General features: G+C 39.1%; 1 protein-coding gene across 1 annotated transcript; it reads left to right on the plus strand.

Annotated features, from left to right (window-relative positions):
- Positions 1–121: 121 nt before the first annotated feature.
- On the plus strand, positions 122–12,390 carry LOC145890686 (histone acetyltransferase KAT5-like). Its single transcript, XM_082981821.1, has 12 exons — positions 122–286; positions 382–451; positions 1,193–1,261; positions 1,324–1,463; positions 1,724–1,819; positions 2,288–2,393; positions 2,686–2,819; positions 3,196–3,285; positions 3,759–3,899; positions 5,673–5,766; positions 6,505–6,667; positions 11,421–12,390. Exons 1-12 carry the CDS (start codon positions 269–271, stop codon positions 11,635–11,637), a joined length of 1,338 nt encoding a protein of 445 aa, XP_082837947.1. The 5' UTR covers positions 122–268; the 3' UTR covers positions 11,638–12,390.
- Positions 12,391–15,373: the final 2,983 nt, after the last annotated feature.

Here is a 15,373-nt window from a genome sequence, read left to right on the forward strand (position 1 = left end):
TTTTATTAGCTTAAAGTAAATGAAAAATATTTCTAGGTAATGTTTGAAAAAGGTACACGTTTGATTTTTATTTTTCACGCTTCACTTGTTTCCACCTTAGCCTAGCCTTCTGTACAGCAGTAGGCTAAAATGCAAGCAGTTAATGAAGAAACAAACTAAATAAGAAAAAAATATATCCATTATGTGTTTTTAACTAGCATCCGTCATCTACTCAGAAACTTGATAAAGTCAGGAATGTTTAAAATTTGTGACCCATCATGGAATTGCAATGGCTGATTTGATAAAGGTATTCTCAATTTTTTGTTGCTAGCAAAATATATTAAACAAACTAACTTTTTCAATGTACGATATCATCAATTAATATTGTTTTGTTTGTTTTAGATGCAGCTAAAAGTAATTGAGGGTTGTCGATTACCTGTGAAAAGGGATTTGGAGGGACAAATAGAATGGCGTAAGCACAGTTACACAATTATTTATAACTATTTATTGAATCTGCAAAACTTACAGGAACTTCTTTTTGTGTACAAAAGAATCAATTTTTCTCAACGCAAAAGAAAGTGTAATACTCTGATTAGATGTTATTTTTTGTACACTTGATGGCACTGTTTTTTAACCTAACATACAATGCTACTTGTCAAAATCAAACTGACACAAGCGCAGGCTGTTCACAGAACTTTGGGTCTCTAATATTAACATTAGTTTTTTTGTGTATATATTTGGTTCTTTATTTTAATGAAACAAACTTTCGGTGCCAAGTGATACCTTATTTTACAAAATCTTATGAAACATAATTATCTTTAAGCGTTTTCTCAATATACTAAAATATTGAATAGAATCTTGTTGCAACTTTTTTGTGCAACATTGCCTATATCTACCTTATCTACCTTAAGTCTTTGGACTAAGTCTAGGCAAATTAAATCACTTAGTTTAAAGTGGCTGTTTGATGGCATAAATTCCTGCGCCTGTGTCTTGAAAAAAAAAACATTAAATTTTGATGAACATGTTTATTTTATTAAATTTTAGCTTAAATTCTGTTAAATTACTGGGCCGTGAACCACTAGTTTAAGAAATACAACTTTTCTGAGTGATACTGTACAACTACCTAGTAAATCAGTTGCTGTGTTAATTACATCGTGAATTTGAATGGAAATCTTGACAAACTTACAGTATCTACCCAAAAATTTAATTTCAGATTTAGCTGAAGTTCTGAGCATAAGAGAGTTTGACGGGAATGGTCAATATTACGTTCATTATGTTGACTGTAAGTATCTGGCGTAAATTTCCGGAACGACAAATATTTATTTCACACAAATTTCGTTACAGTTAATAAGAGACTTGATGAGTGGGTTGATGAGGGTAGGCTTGATTTCGCTAAAATGCAGCTTCCCAAAAAAGAATCAAAATCAGCACATCGGAGAAACACTGATTCCAGACCAGCCAGTCCAGAAAAGGAAATTGTGCTGGTAACTGTATGACATTCTACCCAGACTATGTCACATTCAATGCAAAGCTTTGTGCTAGTGTTGTTTAAGAAACTTTTGTAAATATTTTTGTGTTATTTTTAAAGACACATGATATAATTTGTGAAGAGAAACATACAAAATTATATATTTAATTTGCTTTGAAAATGTTTTTGGTAATTTCCATTACAAATTCTAAGATAAGCAGAATTTACAACATTATGTATTTAAAATATAATTAGAAATTGCAATCTGTTGTTTAGAATGGAGTGACTCCAAGTGATTGGCAGCTGAAGCAGAAAACTCCAAACAAAGTTTCCAGAAAAAGAAAACAACCCCCTGAAACTGGTGGAGAAGAGGTGTGTGTGTTGAAGGTTGTGTGCACCAATAAAATGTTTTTTCCACACAATGTTATGACTGTTTTGCTTGCAACAAGTTTCACACTATTTGTGTTAATGTGCTGCTTTGCATAGTGATGAGTTTTGAAATATCGATTTAGTTTTTGTTCTTGTCTTGAATTTTTTCTTGAAACTTACTCCACGTAACACAAACCCATTTTCATCTGTGCCTCTTTCCTGTTTGTTTTTAAAAAAAATATTTTACCGGTTATGACCACTGCCTGCCAAGATGCATATAAATTATTTACGAAATTTGCTTATTATCAGGTTGTAATTTTTTGTACGATGCCTCTAAAAACCAGATGTGGCCCTTGTGTGTAAAATCCAATTACAGTTATTCGAGGCACGATGCCCACAATGGTGGTTCTAAGGATCCCATTTTTGCCCATATGTAAATAATACACTATATATGAATCCGTTGCTTTCCAGCAAGAATCCCAGGAGTCGTCAGATGGCGCCCCTCGTCAGACTGGCAGTATGACTGTTCACGTTCCTGAAGACAAAGTCAGTCGAATCAAAAACATAAAATGCATTGGTAAGTTTTGTTGAGAGCAAAGTTTCTGGAAGCTTTTCAGCTTTATTTTCCCGCAAAACCTCCGCAGACAGGGCTTCACGAACGTTTTTTTTTATGTATTACAATGTAATTTTTTTTTTTAAGGTTTTTTGGTAAATACTTTTGTTGCTTGATTCGCCCACTCTGGAATAAGTGTGGAAATTTACGATTCCCTGTCACTAAAATCAGAGTTCGAATAAAATACTGTCTTGTCCAATAAAAACTGTAAGTGACGAGAATTGTTTACTTTATTTGATTGCTTTTTCTACAACAGAAATTGGAAAGTATCGTCTCAAGCCATGGTACTTCTCTCCTTATCCAATTGAACTGACGAAATACGACATTGTTTACCTGTGCGAGTTTTGTCTCAAATACGCGAAAAGTGCTACCTGTCTTCAACGTCATCTGGTAGGAAGGTCACGGTTTTTTAAGAAAAACCCGCTATAATTCGTCTTTCACGTTGCATATATAGAATATACATAAAATAAACGGCCAAATCGTAGCTGACGCAACTGCCATCGGCCTAATGAATTGTTTATTCCTGGGGTATTTCTGTGTGGTCTTGATAGAGATATACCTTTTTTAATGCCGCTGCGATCGACAAAAGCTACTTGTACTCCTCGCTTGTACGTACCGTACAGGTTTATACGATGGTTGCGCTACGTAAACACAAGGCGCTGTTGCCGATTTTAGAATGGTATTTAATAATTCATTTCTCTTTGTATTATTCCAAATTTATTCTGTGGCTTTGAAACAGCAAACAAGCAACATTGTTTCTGTACAGGCAAAATGCCAGTTAAAATATCCTCCCGGAAACGAAATATATCGGAAAGGTGATATTTCCTTCTTCGAAATTGACGGTCGGAAAAATAAGGTAATTTTTCATTGAAACAAATTGTGTGCTGAGTTTTTGGATTGCCAAACTTGACCGATTCTACAAAAGGAATTGCAAAGTCCAGTCCCTATTATTCGTCGATATATCGCTTGTATACAAGCGGGACTGGTGAGACCTAATAGGTTCGGTCCTATCTGCAATTCACTTAAAAACGTTATAATAATTTAGTCATTTGTTTAGAAAGAAATTCGTGTCTAAAACTTTTGTGGGGGATAGGTTTTCTTACATTTGCAATGGGGATTAACGAGGTCTGACTTTAAATTACTATTGTTTGCTTAAAAACACCGTTTCTGTCATTTGAAAAGCAATCGGTTTAAACGGGAATTTTCTGTTCGTGTGCAGCGTTGCGCCAACATCACTAAATACATTTTTTTAGTATGTGTAGTTCGCATTGGATCTCGCCGGCGTATAACATTATTACAATTCTGACTATTACTTTTTCAACTCTGCAGAGCTACGCTCAGAATCTGTGCCTTCTCGCCAAATGCTTTTTGGATCACAAGACCCTGTATTACGACACAGATCCGTTTCTTTTTTACGTCATGACCGAACACGATTCCAAAGGTTTTCACCTCGTCGGCTACTTTTCCAAGGTACTGCCAAGGCGCTGATGTATGTTTAAAACAGGTTTCAAAAGCTTCCCTAAACATATAATGTTAACAATTAGCCTGGGTTCCCAACCTTTTCACTCCACTTTACCCCCTGTCAGCCTTTGAAGAAGAACTTACCCCCATTCTTTACGTACTAATTTTGCAAAATTATTGTAAAACCAAAGATAGGTTTTGAAATATATACCCGAACGAAATTGTATCAAACTTAAAAACACTGCAGCGAAGCAAAGAAACAATGTAAAAATTGTCTAAATAAAAAAGCCGAAGCTAGAATGCTGTTCATCATAATGCTGGTAAATGTTTTGAACTCATACAGGGTTCATCGTTTACCAGCATTATGATGAACAGCATTCTAGCTTCGGCTTTTTTATTAAGACTACTTAACTCCAGATACTTAGCACCCAAATGTAAAAATTAATTAATGGTTTTGCCAAAACATAACCGTTCAAAAATACAGTAAAACGTCAACAAATTACTTGCTTACCAAATTTGGCATGTCACCCCCAAGGCAGGCACTAAATTAATTGAACAATTGTGTGCATTTAGTGTTACCTTTATAAAGAAATTAGCCAAGTTCAGGGCACATTGTCCGTTGAAATCCTCAATCGTTTTTTAAAATATTAACCGCCACGTGTCGCTATGGAGCAACTAAGTTGTCTAAGCGAAAATGCGGCAGACGTGAGGTCAAAGCGTTTCACCGATGAAAAACATAAACACAGGATATCCTGGGTGTAAATCCCGACCTGGTTGTTGCAGCATTAAAAGGAAAAAAAACTTCCAATTCGCCTTTGTTCATAGTGGGGTGTTTATAATGAAGGCTATACCGTTTCTTTTCAATTAATTAAAGTAACTACCTTCGCTGCCAAGGCATTGCAGCCAAGCTAGATCAGGTAATTTTTCCTGACAAGTCGGAGCGTCATCAATCTCCCGGTATAGCTGATCACCAAGTATTAAGGGCGTGCGATGTGGGGGAATAATGTCTTGTCATGAAGCGATAACATGAAACGTTTCCAAATGATCCTGTTGACAAAAGCTAGTGCTTTGTGTAGGGGCGTATCCAGGAATTTTGAAGGGGGGGGGTCCAAATTTTTTAGGGAATTCCCCGATTTTCAGGTATAAACTAAGGTTAATTGTGGGCGAGAATCGCAAAATACGAACGCCGGTGTTCGCGCCAATTGTCACATAAACGGTGGCTTCCTCGCTTACGCAAATGTGTAACGCTATGGAACACTCGATGCGAGTATTTGCGGTAGGGCTTGCGGCGCCGTAGTTCTATTACTGCTACTTTCAAAGTTTAACAACTAAACTAATCTTTCACGCAAATAAACCGCTTGTCATGACAACGTGGCCACTGAAAAATGACGTTTCGTCCGTAAACTGACGAAAAATGACACTTGTTTCGTAACAATGCAACATGTTTGGTAACAATGCCAAGTGTTCGGTAACCATGCTCCCTGTTTGGAAACAATGGTGAATGCAAGCACGATGCGGTTTTTAGGTCAACGTCAAAGAAAATTTCTGGTTTTCACGTGGATTTTGACAAAAAAATACAGTGGCGTTTGTTTAGTTATCAAAACAGACCAAAATATTTCACAAATGGGGGGGTCCGGACCCCTGGATACGCCCATGGCTTTGTGTGCATATTGTCATTACGGAAGGTAGAAAAGTGATCGCTAAAGGCCAGCATCTACAATGTATAGTTTAGAAAAAAAATTCATTTCCAACTGATTGGTAGTTTTTTCTTGTTTTGTCCAGGAAAAAGAATCGACGGAAGATTACAACGTGGCATGTATCTTAACCTTGCCTCCCCACCAACGAAAGGGTTTTGGAAAACTTCTCATCGAGTTCAGTAAGCAAACTGACGTCATGTTGTTACATTGCAATAGCATTCTTGAAAGTCAGTAACTTCTTGAAAGTCATGTTGGCATTAGTGAATGTAAATCCACAAACATCTCATCGTTTTTTTTTTACTCAGCACTTTATAGCCTTAGTGTTTGTTGTATTGTATTTTATTGAGATTTATGAACGTAATTTGTCTTTAAGTAACATCAATATTAATAATGTTTACACTGTTTTTACGGGGATTTTAGTTCCGCTGGTCGGCGTATTTTGTCGAAACTTTTCATTATAACTTTACGTGTAGTTTCTATTCCCCTCATAAGCATGCATCAGCTTATTGAATTTATATAGAAATGTTTATAACATGGATGATTGTGCAATAATTTAAGTCAGTCCTAGTAATCACTTGGAATTTGTTGTTTTGTGTTGGGTCAGTACCATGTCTAGTGTACACTGTCTTAGCGACAGGATTCTATGGAAAGCTTTTTGCGTACAGAAGGTCTCTTTAATCTTAACAACCTAAGGCCAATGAGAGGACATGTGCAAATAGAATTTAAATCCACAACCGCAGACCATGTAAAATGCCGCAGCGTGCGCATTTTGCACTCACCCGAAATATAGGTTTTAGCGTAGATTTTGTAAAATTATGGGAGACGGTATCTTTAAATATGTATTTGTTATAAATAAAATGAAATGAGCCCAGTTTTATCTTAAACTTTTCCAATCCTCTCATTTTTTGCCCTTCCAGGTTACGCCCTGTCCAAGATCGAGGGGAAGGCAGGAACTCCTGAGAAACCGCTTTCCGATCTGGGACTCCTCTCATATCGTTCCTACTGGACCCACACTATACTGAACATCATCATCAACTTAAAGCCTGAAAGTGGACAGGAAAAACCGCAAATCACAATCAAGTAAGGCATATAACATACATCTATACGTATCGAATATAACGTGTCATTTTGATGTTTTTTTGTTGTAAAGTTAGACATGCAGACACACAAGGCGCTTATTTGGCGTTTTGGACTGCCCCGTATATGCCACAGAAATTGTCGCAAAATTACTTACATGCGGGGCGTATGTGTTAATGGCTTTATTTACACATTTCACATTAGCCTAAATCTTTATTTAATAATTTTAAATGTAAATAAAACATCAACAAATATTGAACGATTTTTGCATTGCCGCACCGTTGTGGTTTGTCTGAAAAACGCTTGGGATTTTTCGGGAATTTTTTCTGCGCTTGATTGTTAAGATTAACTTGAGGAATCTGTTTCTTTCGATCGGTGTCAACCTTTGCATCAGTTTCCAGTGAGCATGACTTCGTTGTGTGTTTTTTGTACTTTCGTAAGTGTGCGTACCGACTGCCTCTGGAATCTCCCTGCCTCGGTCTAAAAACGCTCAAAACAATCTGTGGACTCCCTATCAACGTTTGACAATTACTTCCTCGACGCGTAGTGCGGATTGTGCTCTGTACTCACGATTGTATTCAAAATTTCGCCGAACCGTATTACCAAGAGGGCATCACCCGCTTGTTTTGCCACTGAACAGTGTCTCGAGTACAGAGGATTCACAAATTTTTGAGCTGTGGAGATCTGTATTGTCGCCCAGGGGACACGGAGAGAGGAACACGTTTGTGCGTTATTGTGGCTTTTGTGACGTCTATAGGGGCCATGTGACCTGCTTGGGCATTTTTGTCCTTTATTTTGCAGGAAAAGACGTTGCGTTTACGTCCACCTTGTTCAATGCAGCTTGGTGTAAAAAATTGCGTGTATTTTTGTTCAAATTTAAAATTTTTGAGCGATAAATTTTCATTTTCGATCATGGATTTTCTTGTTGCCAAAAGCTCACCCCTTTTTTGGAAATATTTTAAGTGAAGCGGAGCAACCTCGACGAGGTAAACATGTTCAGGCCATTTGCTCCCGTGCCCCGATAATAAGAATGTCAACATCTCGAATTCGGTCGGGATTCACATTTTACGAAGGTTCTGTGGTAATGCCGCTTTTCGCTGCCATGCTGCATTGTTTTGTTTGCCGCTAATGACTGTAAAATGCAAAAATGTCCGTTCAGTGAACCTTACGAACGCCAAAAGCTGACCTATATCGGATGACTTCCCGCGTTTTAGTCAGAGTGACATATCCAGTTTTCATACGAATTTTTGCGCTTCCTCGAAAAATGCATATAGTCTCCACACACACACAAGCCTGATGTGAAACCATTCCCCGTCATCTTGTGTTTAAAGCAACCATTAGCGTGAACCGACTCATAGCATGCGTTGTACCCTTTATACAGTTCAGTCTAAGCTCCTTCCCTTAACAATCTATATAAAGCACTTCCTGTAATTTAGTTTGCAACTATATATACTATATGTATATAAATAGAGATGTGTGGAAAGCGGAAATTTTGCTCTGAATAATACACCCTGCCTGACCTTTGTTTTTTCATGTTTAGCAGACATGGACAAATCGATCTGGGGTCCAAATCTGGCCCCTTGGGTCATTCAATCTGGCCCTCCAGGGTTTGGTATAAATTAGTGTCGCTCATACTACATTGCAACTTTTAAACGTCAGTTATTGAAAACAGGGATAGTTGATAGCTGCACTGTGGTGTAGACATTCTTTCACCACTTCATGCTCGAACGTAACACTGATCCGTCTGTGAAGTTTTAATATTTCTCGAGTTTGCCTATTTTTTTCACAACAATCACTTGTTTCGTGGTAAACCTACACACTTCTTGTGACCTTTCACCATGGACTTTAAACGTTCGATACCACGTATATATTCCCCTGTCGGTCTTTTAGGTTACATATACTTTTTCGGTTTTGCAATGCGACGGAACCATGGAGTTGTCGTTGGTCTCACATTGTCCCAACAACACAATGAACTCAACCTGCGGTCGTTCTTTTCCAGTTTCACCGAAAACACATTTAATATTCTGCATGACGTTCGCGAACCCCGCGTGACGTTGAACTTGCGTAAGATCGTATTGTATTGCCAGTACTAAAGATGGTTTCAATTTTCGTCCTGTTTTTTGGTCAACGATGTTTAAAATAACATAATGTGGCCGTATATAGTTATGTTACACAAGGCATTGTGCGACGTAGGGACCTGTAACATTTGATTTTTTCCTGAACCCCGACGTATGAATTCTGAACGCTGAGAACAATACGCCAGGCCTACCATTATTCACCACATATTGCTGTTTACGTTATAATGTTTATAAAACGTTACTTTGTTGTGAAGTTTCGAGTGGTGTTCTGCGCACATCATTTACTTAACTTGAAAAATATCCCCTTAAACTCGTGTAAACCGGCACGTCGCCATTGTTTGCGGGTTACTACGGTTCACTGATTTCCGCACAAAAAACGTCATCGACCCATCCCAAATGGATTAGTTGTTGTTGTAGTTCACTAATGTGTTTACGCTCCGTGTGTTTCAAAAACATAGTTTGGTACTGTTTAGTCTGCGACAGTTTAACTAATGCTGGTACTTTAACGTGTAGTCCCTGTTTTGAAAGTGAAGAATGATAAAATATGTGGGACTTCGAAACATGTTATGCGGCAGGTTTTTTCTTGTAAATGGGATTGGGTTCAAATCACTCCTGCACCAGCGTAATTATGTGTATCTTACTCCTGCGTTTCAGTAAAAGTGGGTGAATACCGCAATACATGTGTTACAAACAAGTTGTTTTTGTGTCGACTGACACATGTTATTCCGAACGGGAACTCGGCGCTTTTTTCTTTTCTACTCCAACTCCAAACCATTGAAAAAGGTACTTTACGTCAAGTGCGCAAAACAAGTTGCTTAAAAACATCTGTTATACTCTCGCGTATAAACGCTTTTGCAGCTAATAAGTTGGTACGGTAGTTCTCAAAACGATGTGACAATTTTTGAATAAAATTTTAAAATTGACTGATATATCCGTCCGTAACACGCAAAAGATGTATTCCTGAAACAACGTTCATTTCCCAAACAAATCGTTTTCTTTGTTACTTTGAAATATTAACATTTAAATGAGCCTAAAGAAGGTGTATGGGTTCCATACGCAAAAGGCCACGTTTTGTTTGCAAAATTTCATATTTAGTATTCGTATTTCTGGGGCTGAAAGTTTGCTTGTTTATAATTTCCCTGTAGAGAGAATTGTTTATATCGGTTGAATTCTACGCATCCAGCGTTTCGGATTCACGTGTTTCGCTTCGTGAATGTTGCCAGGTGTGTTTCATTCGAAAAGCTGCTTAGAGCTGTTTCCCGCACAGTTCAATGTTGTGGTTTCCAAACACGTATCTTTGTACGGACAAATCCCCGCCAGCAAGTTTTGGCTTTAATGGTTTTTTTCGATTAAATGCTTCTTTTCTCAACAAAGCACGTTAAAATATTTCCAAGAAACGTGCACATTTTGGACTTGCGTGTTTTTCGAAGCTTATAAGGTTAAAACAAGTGTAAAGGTTTAGGCGTAAACATATTTCATGAAATCCATTGGCTCAAAACTACATATAGTGTGACGTACATATCTTCAACAATCAGCAATCCCAAAAATAGTAAATTTTCCTTTTTTTTTAAATACAGATTATCGTTTGTATGGCGCGGTGCTGGACGTTGTCGGATTGACTACCTTTAAAAAGGATCATTCAGACTGACGAAAAATTAGTAATATCTTGAAAAAAGTTTTGTCATAAAACCAATATTTCGGCATCAAAAAGCAGTGGGTGCTTATTTTTTATAGTCTACGTCGATGGCAAACCTGGTTTTAGGCAACAGAGTTTAAATCAACCCTGGGAAATCTTAACCTCGCTCAATTGCCGACCTCGGCCGCTCGCCGGACGCCGCAAATTCGCGTGTTCAAAAACCAAGCTGAGCAATTGGCATCTGGGTGGTCATTATACGATATCCCAGGCGCCACAATTAAATCCATCACCGGTAGCAAGTGACAATTTGGAGGCTGACTTTGCAATAAAGGGTGGAAAAGACGTATGCGGTGCGCAGAAGACGGATGAAATGTCGTTGTCAGCTGTCAGCTTTGCTGAACTTTAAGTGGTCGTGAGGGCTTTAATTACACGCCCGGTTCGATTCACTTTGTATCCGTCTTTGCGGTGAGTGTGGATTGATACAAAGTGGCCCAGAGATGATTGATCAGATGCGTTGGAAAACGGTTGCTGCAAAGACCTCCGCCCACTTATTAATATAAAAACCCCGCCTTTTGCGGCTGACCGCATGTTTTGGGTGGATATGCTTTTTGTTATCCTTGTAATGGTTGCTCTTTTCAACTTCAAGGGCATTTCCATCCCCTCCCGTCGCTCGATTTTTGCCAGCAAACGCCCTTTTTTCAGATGACGTTAAAAATTGACTCATTCACAACTCCCAAAGCATGCGTTTGTGTTTTGGTTCGACTAAAACGTAAAATTGGCGATTTTTAATCTTTTAAAGACAAAAAACTTTCGCCTACAAAGTTGAAAGCTTACAGGAAATACGCTATTTATCATTTAACAGAATGGGTATTTCCCCTGTTGGTAGGCTTTATTATGTCCACAATTATAACTGTTCACATATGATGTAAACATCTTTCACTTACAAGTTTAACACCCTAAAACGTTGTCAACATTCCAGTGGGCAAGTTTCACTCATACAAGGGTCAAAAAAACTAATCAATTTCTTTCTATTTCTTTGCAGTGAGATATGCGAGAAAACGTGCGTCAAGAAAGAGGATGTGATATCGACGCTTCAACATCTTAACCTTATCAACTACCACAAGGGACAATATATCATAGTACTCACGGACGAGGTGGTTGAGGGTCACAAGCGCTCCATGGCCAAGCGAAAGATGCGAATCGAACTGCGTTGTCTTCACTGGACACCCAAGGACTGGAGTAAACGTGGAAAGTGGTGACCCCGACAGAGACGTTGCGCGAAATCCGGTTAAAGTTGGAGATGATGGGTTGGCACGTGGGCAAAAGAGCATCCATAGAACGGCTTTGAAGACTTGATTTGAAGTTGTTAGCAATCTCATCATTATAGCGTTATAAACACTACTAAGTAGTGTGTGCGACTCTATCAGTCAACCTGGTGTTTTTTTATGTTCGTGTCAAAATTTCAACCACAATTCGTGGAAATGTGCCAGAACAGAACACGTTTGACAATTTCTCCCGTCATCCCGCTCAACATGAGCTACAACTGAAACGATTCGTTGCGACAGGCGTACATTGCTGACGCAGATTAAACGCAAATCCGCGAAAACATGAACGGCGATCGCCATCACGCTCACCAATAACTGTCTGTTGTCGAAACGAGCCCTGCTGTTTGTTTGCTCTCGCACCGACACGGCGTCTGTGAACCCAGAGTCCCACGTCATTAGGTCTTATGAAACGCAAGTTTGCTAAACTGTGGAAACTCACACACTTTAGAAGTGTGAGATATCGATTATCGTGAAATTTCGTTTCGGTTAATTGCGCATTTTGCTTGCAGTGTAAACGATTATCATGCACGATAACTGGCACATTCCAATATTTGCTGGCAACCCACGTAATACTAATAAATTTGATTAAAAAATTACTAAATAATATTTACGTGAGGTTGCATGTGATGACGCTTTCATTTTATGTAACACTTTCCATCGTCAACTATTTGAATGCAGGTTGCACGAAACACGAAACAGTAGTTTCCTACAAGTATTTTGTGCTCTTTCCAAAAGTTATTTCACTCTGGGGGGGGGGCAATTTAGATACTTTTATGGCAGCCTTAGTCTTGAACAGTCAACATGAACTGTTTCACTTTTCATGTTTACACTTTAAACTTTGGAAGTTATAGTTTCGGGTCGTAGAATTTATCTCATACTAATGAACGTTTTCCACAAAGTGATGTTTATGTTGAGGGTAATACAAATGCAATTATATAACAGGTTTAAGGTTTGCCCAACCAGACTGGTCACTGCCGTGCAGGACAACCTGGTAAATTTACCAATTGCTAAATTTATGGACACACAAAAAGTTTTACCAGTTGTCACCACAACGTTGCAAAAGTTACACTGGTATTTAAAGGAGAGCATTTTAATTTGCAGGACACAGATTTATTCAGACCCACAACTCATAAAATTTACACTGGCGACGACGCTTAGCAAAAAAATGACAGAACGAGTTTTTGTGTGGACTATATCATGATTGCCCAAAAAAATGTAGCGTTCCTCTGCCTCAAGTTGGCGATAACATTGATTAATTGTCAGGTTGTCGATGCTCCTCGTCACTTAATTAGAATTCGGGGTATTGGCAAGAGAATTCGCCTGTACCTGTCACTGAGGCCTATTTGAGTTTAACCTTATGTCATTTGGATTGTCAAATGCACCCGCTACTTTCCAACATTAAATACAGAGAGTCTAAATATGGCATTGAATGGAAAGAACCACTGGCGTACTTCGACGGCATCACTGTGAAACATTTGCAGCGCCTTAACACTGTTTTTCAGCGTCTGGGTTGCTTACGGGTTAATTCTAAAGCCATCCAAGTGTCACGTACTTAACCAGGAAGAAAAATTTTAGGTGGTATGTTGTTTTAAACAACGGTGTAAAGTGCATCCTAAAACACGTTTACCGCTGTGAGGCCCTGTCCCCCAAAAAGTTAAATAAGTGAGATGATTTCTGGGTTCTTGCCGCTCACTATCGAAAGATTGTGAAAGAATTTGCGATGATTGTGTGACATTGTACGACTATACAAAGTAAATTAGTTGTTTCTCCCGTTTGGCAGAGTGCCATCAGGCATTTCGTTCCATTTGAACAAATGCTTGCTTCTCAGCCAATTTTGGGTGTCCCTCATGTGGCGAAACTATTTGCTTTGGACACTGATGCTTCCAACTATTCTGTGGGCTGTGTTGTTATCTCAGGTTTCTGATGGGAGATATTGTATGTGAGGCAGAAACGCGATGGGTGAAAGGAACGGCTTAATTTTGATCGCATTTACAGTTTTCAATACACACTACTAGTTTGAAGCACTACGGGCCATTAGGAAAATAACTGTTTACCCAAACCCAGTTACATCGAATCACCCGAACCATATTAGGGGATGCCCTGCAAGCTGCATTGGTGAAGAAATAAAGGGCAGACTACCTGTTATTGCACAAACCCCTTCCCCAATTGACGCAACTTCCTCGCTCATTCGCGTGCCCCACCGATAACTGCAAACAGGGAAAACACCTGTTTCCTGGTTGTAGTTGTATCCAGTGCGTCAGTAGGTCGGTATAGTGGTCATGCCCATATTTCGCATTTTGCAGACTCATCGTTTTATAAGTTACGCCACTTCATTTCGTTGGAAGTGCAACGAGTAAATTGTATGCAGTATCTGCAAGTTGTAGGCTACATTGCAATTATTAAAAATGCGTATTTTTGTCAAACTTGTGAGAATGAGAAACAGTAGTCTACTGTAGTAAACATACACTGTTAATTACATTTAATCACTAACGATGTTGCTTGAGATCACGAACTTGACACGCACTAAGTCGTGAAACAAAAAATTCCAAATTTCGCAATACGAAACTGCTCGGGGACTATTCCAAAACGCTTGAACATGATATTGTGGGGGGGAGGGCAAACGCGTTTTTTCCCTCGTCGACAGCAGAGTTTCGCGTTCACAGGACAGGAAATTTTCGGAATTCGCGATGGGCCACTTGAACTTCTCGGGCACCTGCTACGAGAAACAGCCAGATGCACAAAACTTTGCTGAAAAGTTTATCTCAAATCAGTCTGACTCCATACACACGCCACATTCCTGGCTGGTTGCGCCCGTTCGCCGGGATCCTGTTTGGAAACACAGGTGCACTTTCTTCGAGCTTTTTGTTCAAACTGCACCAACTATCACAAGTTGTTCAAAATGTCATATTAATCTGATATGAAACCTTTTAAACGACAAATGCAGGATGCTTGTACATTATTGGCTTTGTTTGTTATACTTTTGTTATTGACAAAAACGGTAGGCGCGGGACCACGACTTCAATTTTATTGCAGTTCACACAACTTTACACGGTTTGTTTGCGTCGAGAGTGTACTGAGTGGAGACAGAAACTAGTACTTTAAAACCTGATAAAAAAGACCTGATATTCACGTGTTGACCGCGCACCATCACCACACTGTTGTTCCCAAACAAACGAAGCGATTTAAGGAAGCCACTGGCGACCGGCGGTATCCACAGCACAGTCTGCGCTGCCATGACGACGCAATCGCTTATCTAAGGCCGTCTATGGAGTCACGTGACCCTTTTACGTCATTGCCGCGCTATTTGACGTCACGCGTACTGTGTGTTAGAACGACTCCCCTATCAAGGCGATACAAATTTATCGAATTAGCGCTAGCTGTGGATCTGTGCTTATGAGCTTGCTTGTTTAGACCAATAAAATTTCAGTACTTCTTAAATTTTAAGGATATGAATTTACTTCAAGTAACTTTACGACCATTCTTTAAATTTGATTTGTGGTTCTTGTCATGAGCAAATCCAAACAACCGAGAGCAGTGGTTCCCCACGGTTGCTCTGGAATTTTTCCCGCAACATTCCAACGAAATTGGCGACATTCAAAGCCCTCCTCCTCACACACGAAGCGCGTTTACTTTCAAGGCGTCTCGCCCCACCCGTGAATATAATTAGCGC

The sequence above is a fragment of the Ascidia mentula genome, chromosome 2 (genome assembly GCF_947561715.1).
Source record: "Ascidia mentula chromosome 2, kaAscMent1.1, whole genome shotgun sequence".
In the NCBI taxonomy this organism is placed as follows: Eukaryota; Metazoa; Chordata; class Ascidiacea; order Phlebobranchia; family Ascidiidae; genus Ascidia; species Ascidia mentula.

What these genes read in the sequence shown, in the direction of transcription:
- LOC145890686 (XM_082981821.1), top strand. An exon ending in TCGTCGGCTACTTTTCCAAG is followed by an intron (nt 3,900 to 5,672) that starts GTACTGCCAAGG and finishes TGTTTTGTCCAG; the next exon opens with GAAAAAGAATCGACGGAAGA. An exon ending in AAAACTTCTCATCGAGTTCA is followed by an intron (nt 5,767 to 6,504) that starts GTAAGCAAACTG and finishes TTGCCCTTCCAG; the next exon opens with GTTACGCCCTGTCCAAGATC.